Source organism: Vitis vinifera, chromosome 1, assembly GCF_030704535.1.
Source record: "Vitis vinifera cultivar Pinot Noir 40024 chromosome 1, ASM3070453v1".
In the NCBI taxonomy this organism is placed as follows: Eukaryota; Viridiplantae; Streptophyta; class Magnoliopsida; order Vitales; family Vitaceae; genus Vitis; species Vitis vinifera.
The window spans coordinates 8,697,677-8,707,600 of NC_081805.1; the positions used below are offsets into that span (position 1 = coordinate 8,697,677).

General features: G+C 30.9%; 2 protein-coding genes across 3 annotated transcripts; both read right to left on the bottom strand.

Annotated features, from left to right (window-relative positions):
- Window positions 1-752: 752 nt before the first annotated feature.
- Window positions 753-1,702, bottom strand: LOC100263706 (transcription factor bHLH168-like). Of its 2 annotated transcripts, none has more exons than XM_059736491.1 (3): window positions 1,502-1,702; window positions 1,236-1,412; window positions 753-1,018 (listed from the first exon to the last, which is right to left on the bottom strand). In XM_059736491.1, exons 1-3 carry the CDS (start codon window positions 1,628-1,630, stop codon window positions 944-946), a joined length of 381 nt encoding a protein of 126 aa, XP_059592474.1. In that variant the 5' UTR covers window positions 1,631-1,702; the 3' UTR covers window positions 753-943. The 2 variants fall into 2 exon arrangements, with proteins under 2 accessions (XP_059592474.1, XP_010651137.1); XM_010652835.3 differs by having other exon boundaries at window positions 1,098-1,412.
- Window positions 1,703-8,158: 6,456 nt separating this feature from the next.
- LOC104879556 (transcription factor bHLH168-like) lies at window positions 8,159-9,067 on the bottom strand. The gene is made up of 3 exons (XM_010652781.3): window positions 8,849-9,067; window positions 8,420-8,749; window positions 8,159-8,289 (listed from the first exon to the last, which is right to left on the bottom strand). Exons 1-3 carry the CDS (start codon window positions 9,044-9,046, stop codon window positions 8,221-8,223), a joined length of 597 nt encoding a protein of 198 aa, XP_010651083.2. The 5' UTR covers window positions 9,047-9,067; the 3' UTR covers window positions 8,159-8,220.
- Between the last annotated feature and the right edge of the window lie 857 nt (window positions 9,068-9,924).

Genomic DNA, 9,924 nt, shown 5'->3' on the forward strand with positions numbered 1-9,924 from the left:
CAGTGGATGATAGGCGATCTACATCTGGTTACTTTACCTTTGTAGGTGGTAATCTTGTGACATGGAAAAGTAAGAAGCAGAATGTCGTCGCTCGTTCAAGTGCAGAAGCGGAATTTAGAGGTATGACTCTAGGACTTTGTGAGGCATTATGGTTAAGACTCCTCTTACAGGATTTAGGTTACCTATCTAGGCAACCAATTCGATTGTTTTGTGACAATAAAGCCGCATGTGACATTGCTCATAATCCAGTACAACATGATCGTACAAAGCATGTCAAGGTGGATAGATTCTTCATTAAGGAAAAGTTGGATGATAAGATTGTGGAATTGCCTAAGATTCGATCAGAAGATCAATTGGCCGATATCCTTACCAAAGCTGTCTCAAGTCAAGTGTTCTCAAAATTTTTAGACAAGTTGGGCATGTGTGACATCTATGCACCAACTTGAGGGGGAGTGTTGAAATATTAAGAATGCTTTCCTTATATCATTTAGTGTTGAGATATTATGAATGTTTAGATATTAGGAAAGTTGAGATATTATGAATATTGACATATTAGGAATATTGAGATATTAGGAATATTGAGATATTAGGAATATTGAGATATTAAGAAAGTTGAGATATTAGGATATTAGTTGTTATTTTCTTATATCATTCTTTCCTTATATCATTTTTTCCCATTCTTAGAATGGTGATTACCCCCTATATATACTCTGTACATGAACGAATGAAAGTATGAATTAAAAAAACTACCATTTATCAATTTGAAGACTGGACTACCCAGTATCGTCAATTTAAAATTTCAGTTTCCTAATTAATTGAAATACAATATAAATTTAGGATATGTGTGAGACCCACATAGAGGGTCAGAACGCCATATCCGGCAATTTCCCATCATCTTCAAAGCATTTGGAACAAGTAAAGATAGTGTTGCAGTGCATTTTTCTCATGGCCCTGCAGTCAGCCTCTTCAATCTTTCATGCACCCTTGAAGAGTCTATGCCGATTCTAGAACAAACCGCCTGCAAAAATCAATCAAATGACATTAATACTAAACAAAGACTGGCAATGGAATCAATCTGTTCTATTGCATCTGTCTACCTGTGAATTAATTATATAGTGGATCTTATCGCCAACACGGGAGTAGCTAACAGCTACAACAGGAGCTGCTTCCTCCTCAAGAACATCTAGAACCCGGGTCAGGATGAACTTGTCATTTGACCTGCTAATCAAACATACCTCTATCGCAGAATCCAATTCTGTCACTGTGAAAACAGTTGACATCGAGCCCCTCATGCCTGCAGTCTCATCAGTGCTGCCTTCAAGTTGTTGCTTCCTTTTCTCCAGCATCTCTACCCTTTGTTCCAATTGCTTCACATGAGCGGTGGCTTGATCCAGCACATCAAGTGACTTCCACTATATATGTATGCATGCATGCATGTATGCAGTAACTTCATTAGTTCACAATAAAGAGAAAAGTGACCGACGACGGTGTTAGTACTTACCTTGGGTGCCTGTGGGGTAGGATTAATTAGAGAAGCAAGCTTGGAAAGGAGATCTTTTGTGAACATTCTTCGGTTTCTTTCTAACACCTTTCGACTGAGCGTAGCTACCTTACTCCCCCGGGGGGGCATCTTTTCTTTGCCGAAAAGCAGACGGAAATCCTAAACCAAGATAAAGAATGATACGAATTAAGAAGTATTCGGCTAGTCGGCCATATACAGTGGTGAATATATATGTCCCGTGAGAGGGACAGAACTAGCTCAGAAATGTGAACTGACAGGTTTTCTGCCGCACAACATTCTAATTGATTCTAGTTCTACGTATGAGGGCTAGAAAATGAATAATTAATTAATTATACCCCACTTTATCTCAATATGTCCCGTGAGAGGGACAGAACTAGCTCAGAAATGTGAACTGACAGGTTTTCTGCCGCACAACATTCTAATTGATTCTAGTTCTACGTATGAGGGCTAGAAAATGAATAATTATACCCCACTTTATCTCAATTCTTAAATGATCTCCAGGCCAGCCCAGCTAGTGACTCAGATGGGCGTAAGCGATCACGCATTGCTACGACTCCTATGCCTAATAAAACAAAATTTTAAGTCCCGGTCACTGACGTACTGTTATTTTGAAAACGGAAAGCATGTCATAACTTCATAGCAACATTTCATAAATTTTCATTTTAAAATTTTGTTTTCAAAACATAGGTTGATTTTCAAATAATTTTAAGGCTTTTTTTCCTAATATTCTTAAAAAAAAAAAAAAAAAAAAAAGCATAAAATAAAACTATACTTCTTTTGCATTTATAAAACAAAAACAAACAAACTATATTGATTCAATAAAACCTTATTCTGAACCGCGTTTAACATCAAAAGTTTAATATAAAAGGTAGAAGCTGATTTCTATTAGGGTCTCTTTGAGGAATTATATTTTTAAAATAGTTTAATTAAATACAAATATGTAAAGAAATCATAAAAAGAAATTAAATGAAGAAATCATACATGAAAACAAAAAAAAAGTATTTTTGAAGCTTTACCTTATTATTACGAAAAAGAAAAGTGTGCATACGTTTCTCATACGACGTTGTCCTTCGTGTTCGTTTGCCAGGTTGAGGGGAAACACCCACTTTCGGCTTCAGAATCGTGCCAGATTCAACTTTATGCTTTAGAATACAATACGTAATTTTTCAAAAAATGCTATATACCATATAGTCTTCAGTACGCGTACGCCGAAAAACAGGTTCATCCGGATACATGAACCACATTTTACAAAGACTTTTCATGCTACGTGATTTGCGTGTGCCAAGATATTGACACTACATAGGCTTACAGCCTATTGGCGGAGCCACGTCATGCCCAGGGAGTGTTGAGATTGCCCTAGCCATTTTGATAAAAATATTGGCAGATAAATGAGACTTGGGATATTTGTTTTTTTTATTTAATTCTAAATAAAAATTAAAACTAAATAGCACTATTAAGTATTAGAGATGGTTTGTTTTTATAATATTTCATTCATTTTAAGTATTAAAAAGTAAAAAAACTAATATATTATTTTTTTATATAAAAAATTAAATAGTTTGATATTTTCTATTCAGTTAAAATTCATAATAAGTCCTAAAAAAGTAAAATAACAAAAATTTAAAATCTAAAAATAAATTATTTTCAATAAAAAGTTAAAAAAAACAAACACCCTCTTAATCCTAGACTTATTTTATAAAAATAAGGATGTTATACATATTGTTTTAATAAAAAAAAAATTCAAATAAGTTGCTTTTAAATATAATTTATTATTTTAGATTTATAGATTCAATTTATATAATACAAATTAAATTTAATTTAAGTCTTATTAAAAATAAAAAATAGTTTTGTAATTAAAAATAAATCATTTCTATGTGAGAAACTTAAGGATGTTAACATTTGCATAATTCTTTTTTTTTGGGTTAAAGATGAATAATAATAATTTTAACAAATTTTATTTAAAATTAATAATATATTAAGTTTAACTTTTTTAATATGTAAATGAGTCAAGTACATATTTAGTATTAAATTACAAACATAATATTTAAATATTTTTAATTTAATATGCAATTAATTGAATCAATTTTTTGAATCCAAAATTATTCTTAAAAAATAAAATAAAAAATCATTAAAGAATTTAAATTACTAATTATATCTTACTTAATTTATCATTTATTTATCTAAATTAAATAATATATATAATTGTGTGGATAAGAGAAACAATAAAATTATGAGTCATAATATAATAGTTTTGATTTATTATTTTTTTTTTAATGATTAGATCTATTTTTGAGTTTCAAATTGTTTTTAAAAATTGTTAAGCCTATTAATAAATTCAATACAAAGTGTTATTTAGTTTGAAATTCATTTTTATAGTGAGAAAATTTATAAAAAAAAATATCATTATGAGCAAAAAAAAAATAATAGTCATTATGAGCCATTTTTTATTGATAAATTTCTAGTATGAATGAGTTTATTATTTGAGTTTCAAATTATTTTTTGAAATTTCTTAATTTGTTAATAAATCTAACACATTAAGTCTTATTTAATTTTAAATTTATTTACTTAGTGAAAAAAAATAGAAAAATAATGAATTTATGTTCGTTGAAAAGAAACAATAGAGTCATTTTAAACAATTTTTTTGTATTGATTGAATCATTATTTAAATTTTAAGTTATTTTTAAAAATTGTTAGACTTATTAATAAACCAAATACAATAAGTCTTACTTAATTTGGAATTCATTGGTCTAATTAAAAAAATTGAAAAATAATGTATATATATATATATATATATATATATATATATATATATATATATATATATATATATATTTGTAAAGAAACTAATTCAAGTACTTAAAATAAATTATGGTGTATGACTTTCTATATTTTCTTTAGCCTAACTTTTTTTTTTTTTTTTAATCTTTCCTTAATACTTTTTTCTGAATCATAGCCTTAATACTTTCCAAGGATGTTACTTGCATGTACTCAACTTCCCGCTTTAGAGGAATAATTTCTTATGATCTTTCAGGCGTGCATATGGGAGGAGAAGTAGGGGGTGCTAGACGTATGCTTTAGAAAGATACACGAAATTTGAGAAGTAGTTCCCTTAAATTACATTCAAATGGAGTGGAAATAAAGTTATACAAGCCATTTTACCATTTCTAATCATCTAATAGGCATTTAAATAAAAAAGAACAATTTGCTGTGTCCAACCAATCTTTGTAAAAGGATGGTCTAGGTAATCAGTTCCTTCAATCTTTCTTGTACCCTTGAAGCGTTTTCCATACATTATCCAGATACTTGACTAAGGTGGTGTTTGTTTTTTTAGTTTTTTTGCTGAAAACCATTTAATTTTAGAATTTAGATTGTTTATTTTTTTACTTTTTCATTACTTATTATAAACTTTTTACTAAATAAAAAAAGTCAGAATATATGACTTTTTCTAAATAGAAAAAATAACACAATGATTTTTTTTACTTTTTAATACTTAATAGAAATAAAATACTATAAAAACAAATAACCTAATATTTAATACTATTAAATATCAAAGTTCTATTTAGAATTAAATAAAAAAACAAACGCCACCAAACTCTTTAGTTTCTTAACATTGATATCCGGGTCAACATGTGGGCTATCATTGTCACCTTCCCTGCCTCATCTTCACCTCACCTCACCTCACCTAAATCATGCTGTATGCATATATGCTAGAGACAAAGGCGAAATCCTCATCGAAACTATTGATTTTGGGTAAAACACTGATCAAGTTAGATATAAGTTTCTCAAATGAAGCACCAACGTTGTGATCTTCTCATAGATTTTCAAAATCCTGGTGTTTTCCAGGAAAAAAAAAAAAGAAAAAAAAAAGTCACCTGCGAAAGCATTGGACGCAGGGGGCCAGGTCTGGTAATGTAAGGGGAGAGTTACCAATTCAAGAAGAAACAAAAAGATGGTTGATCTTTTCTGCTGTCTACGAATGGCACATTTGGATGCCGATCGAAAACCGTTCAAAAATGGCGGAGATTACTTCTGAACCCTGCAATTCTCCAAGCGTCGGTGCTTTAATAGGTTGTGTCATAATCTGGGTCCTTTTCACAGTGTGAATCATTTGATTTTAATTGCAACTACGTCTAGCGTGTCATCTTCTCTGTTTGAAAGTTGCGGAATTGAGGGCTGGAGACTTGGAGTCAAAATAAGAGAGGATGAAAATTCTTTCCACAATTCATTTGTGGCAGGTTTACTTTGGAGGAAGGCCACACAAACTCATTAACGAGGAATGTCCTTCCTCTCGTATTGGCGAGGAACATGATATTTGGAAAGGCAATGATAAGAAATGGACTATTTTAACCCTATACTAAACAATTGTTAAATATTTGAATATTTAAAAATAAATAATTATAAATATAATTAAATAATTGTATATTTGAATATGTAAAATTAATAAAATTATTTAAATGTTTTAAATTATTAAAAATACTATATATTTGTTAAACATACAAATCATGTATTTTTCTAATCTATAGTTATAATATCTCAAATTTAATAACTGAAAACCCTTTTGATTCAAATTTTTGCTCGAGAATAATAAATTTAACATTCTAAAATTAGTGTTGTGTCCAATTAATCCCCACATAATTATTTTCAATTTAAAAAATCAATTTCATAAATTAAACTAATGATTTTTTTTTTTAAATGCAAATGATAAAAATAAAATTTATTCATTGTTAAATTCATTTAAATAAGATTTTTTAATATTTAATAATAATGGTGAAAATTATGAGCATAAAGAAAGAGTGATAAAGTCATACACTTCAAAAATTACCATATTTATTGGATTCTTTTTCCTATCTTGCATGTCCACACTTCAATAGAATTCTTGATTTGGAATTCATTATCTAACATTCTTTTTCTTTTTCTCAAATTCTCTTTTTATTAGAGTTCTTATATTGAAGTGGTGCCTAAAGTGGGTATTATAGTAAATATAACTGGCTAAAGGCTATCCATTTTGAGATACCACCATGAGTTAACTTATGATAACTAGGTTGTTTAGAACACAATTAATAGGTCGTGTTATAAAGAACACAAACTCTTAATCGTGTTCTTAAGAATATGATCATTAAATCGTATTCATAAGAATACTATGACCATACTCTTATGAATATGGCAATATAGTTTTAAAGAATATTATTTTATTACTAACAGTTATAATTTTAATAAATTAGTAGATGATATGTAAACACATAATAAAAGATAAAAACTAAGGAGTGTTCTATAACAACCTTGACAACGGTGCCCATATGACTTACTTAAATACTTATATGCCTCGTCTTGGTTGCTTCCTTACATATGCTAACCATTTTACCTTTAATATTTCTTTTCCTACTTCTACCAAGACAATTGATGCACTTGAAGTTCTCTACAACTTCCGTTAATGTACTTGGAAATAAAAGTTCAAGCTTTTCCTTTTTCTACAACTCATTCTTCTAGCAACTACGAGCTAAGATGTGAATTAAAACTTTCAGCTTGGGTTGAGATTGCTTGAAATTCAAAGATCAACTCACCCAAATTGTAGCTCTAGGTATTAAAATATACATGAGGAGTTAACTTCCTAGAGTTTCGTTTGTTTAATTATTTACCAATATTATCGTTATCATTATTCTTACTTTATTATATGAAACTTCAAATTTCAAATAAAACATTTCAATTTAATTGATCACCATGTCTTATGTTAAACAGCTAGCAGAGATTTATGTACCCAACCAGAGCTTCATGTAGGCTAGCTGTACGTGTACCCTTTAGCTTTAGCGTTCTGTAGGGTACACAAGCAAGCGAAGGCAACTCACTGCCAGCTTCAAGTTGCATTCAGACATTGTTTAGCGCCACATGAGAACACATGCAGACATCACCTTCAAATTTCAAGCTCTTGGTAGAGACAACTTTACTGAGATTTTATTCATAAACGCCAGACATGCACATTGTATGTAAAAATTTGGAGGATTGAAGTTATTTTGCCCTATATGTACTTGGAGGTGCATTTCTTCCGCACTTGCATCATCATTTCTTATTAACAGGTATAAATTTGTATGGGAAAGTAAGAGGGAACAAAAGAAATATAGGGCCTTATTATTCTTACCCTATCATTATTAACATTCCGTTATATTTGATTTCTGAAAATTTTGAAAAAAAATTAAATTCAGTAAATTATTTTTTACCTAACTTTAAAACTCATTTCATTTATTTTCTACCTATTAAATAATTTTAAAATACATAAAACTTTAAATAATATTTGATTTTTTATATACATTTTTATAATAAAATTAATATGAGAAAATGATTTTTTTTAATTTTTTTTTTTCTTAATACTCTCCGATATCATAGCCTTAATACCTTCCAAGAGTGTCAAAAGCATTTACTCAACTTCCTGCTTTAGATGAATAATTTCTTATGATCTTTCACACGTGCATGTGGTGGGAGAAGTAGAGGATGCATGATGTTATTCAAATGAATGCTTCAGAAAGACACACGAAATTTGTGAACTAGTTCCCTTAAATTACATCCAAATGGAGTGGAAATGAAACTACACAAGCCATTTTACCATTTCTAATAATCTAATAAGCATTAAAAAAAAAAAAGAACAATTTGCTGCGTCCATCCTTTCTTTGGAAAAGGATGTCTAGGTGAGCGGCGCTGATCCGAATACTTCAAAAAATCAGTTCCTTCAATCTCTCATGCACCCTTGAAGCGTCTACTCCAATTCTAGAGCTAACAGCCTGCAAAAATGAATTAACCAGGCATAATTATGCATATTTATGAAAGAAAGACTGAGGCGATGGAATGAAATAATGTATTCCAAAGCGTTAGTCAGACGATGCAGAAGGTTTTTTATTAACTTCGACATACCTCGGAATGTATACTATAGCAGATCCTATCCCCCACTATGCATTGGTTAACAGTTACAACTTGAGCTGCTTCTTCCTCCAGAACACTGATAACTTCATGCAACCTGAACTTCTTATTTGACCCGCTAATCAGAAGTAGCTCTAAACTAGAACCCATATCTCTTACAGTGATCACTGGTGACCTGGAGGCGCCACTCATCTGACATCTTACACCTCCAGTCTCATCAGTGCTGCCTTGAAGTAGTTGCTTCGTTTGCTTCAGCGTCTCTATCCTTTTCTGCAATTGCTTTATATAAGTGGTGGCATGATCCAACGACACATGTAAAGAGGACTGCAAATGTATCCACGCATGCAATACTTACATTAGTTCACAATGATGAGAGAGAGAGGAGCGATATTCACCCGTAGTGATGTTGGTGGGAGTACATACCTTGGATGGTCGAGTAGGAACAAGAAAAGCAAGCCTGGAAAAAAGATCTTTCATATGCATTCTTCTGTTTCGTTCTACTGCACTTCGATCAAGTTTAGATAAGTTACTGCGTTGGCGGGGCATACTTTCTTCCTTGACTAGTTTTGCTCCGAAGTTCCTAACTGGAGTTCTGTTTGCAGCGATAATCGAGAGGCGCATTCTCTTTATGAATGAGTCTGCTCCTATGGAAGAGACGGTGGGAGCTCAGAAATGGGAAAATTGTTCGGGTTTGAGTGCTCCGTATTCCCTACGCATGACAGCATGAGACAACTAGTGTACGCACGCCATGACTTCATGAAATGAGCGAATGAAGGCCTCAGTCCATGTCATTTACTGGTCAGAGGTTCACAAATATTATAAAATTAATGCACTAACATAATTAAAATCAGTGCTCCCAAAGTGCCCTTTGTAACGAGTTTTAAAAAATGCACTGGCTAGTCATGTCTGAATCTCTGATAGCCTCTTTCATGAATGTCAAGAAAATGTTTTTCTTTCGTAAATGATTTTGTTTGTGATATAGAAGATGCACGTTATTTCAATTTCTATGGAAAAGCTTAAATCATGGAATGAAAGTTTGGGTTGTTAAGATGTCGAAGTCAAAGGGCGGTGATCTTGACATTCGGGGCCTTTTAAGTCTGGCCCAGTGCAAAATGGCAGATTCTTGATCGGATAACGAAAGTGACCACACAATAAAGTCAGTTTTTTTTTATTTTTAAATTGAAGCACGGATGGTTGGAAACAGACTTATCCCTTTATTCTCGAAATAAAAACACATTATAATATTTTCATTTTCTTTGGTTTAACAAAAAGAGTATTTCTTTATATTTATTACATGAAAGACCTTTTAACGAGCTTTTAAAAAATTCACTGCATTCTCGTATTTGATGGACTCTTTTGTCAATTTGAAAAACAAAAAATTAATACAAAAATGTTCGTTATTTCAAATTTAACAATTAAATTTAAATCATAAAAAAGGGATTAATCGGTTAAAATGATAAAGAAAAAATCACATTTATGAATTTAAGTTTTTTTATAAT

Excerpts from the sequence above, each read along its gene's own strand:
- LOC100263706 (XM_010652835.3), bottom strand. The coding sequence starts at position 1,630 with ATGCCCCCCCGGGGGAGTAAGGTAGCTACGCTCAGTCGAAAGGTGTTA. Across the intron at positions 1,413-1,501 it reads CTACCCCACAGGCACCCAAG|TGGAAGTCACTTGATGTGCT; the intron begins GTAAGTACTAAC and ends ATACATATATAG. Across the intron at positions 1,019-1,097 it reads ACTATATAATTAATTCACAG|GCGGTTTGTTCTAGAATCGG; the intron begins GTAGACAGATGC and ends TGATTTTTGCAG.
- LOC104879556 (XM_010652781.3), bottom strand. The coding sequence starts at position 9,046 with ATGCGCCTCTCGATTATCGCTGCAAACAGAACTCCAGTTAGGAACTTC. Across the intron at positions 8,750-8,848 it reads TTCCTACTCGACCATCCAAG|TCCTCTTTACATGTGTCGTT; the intron begins GTATGTACTCCC and ends ATACATTTGCAG. Across the intron at positions 8,290-8,419 it reads GCTATAGTATACATTCCGAG|GCTGTTAGCTCTAGAATTGG; the intron begins GTATGTCGAAGT and ends TCATTTTTGCAG.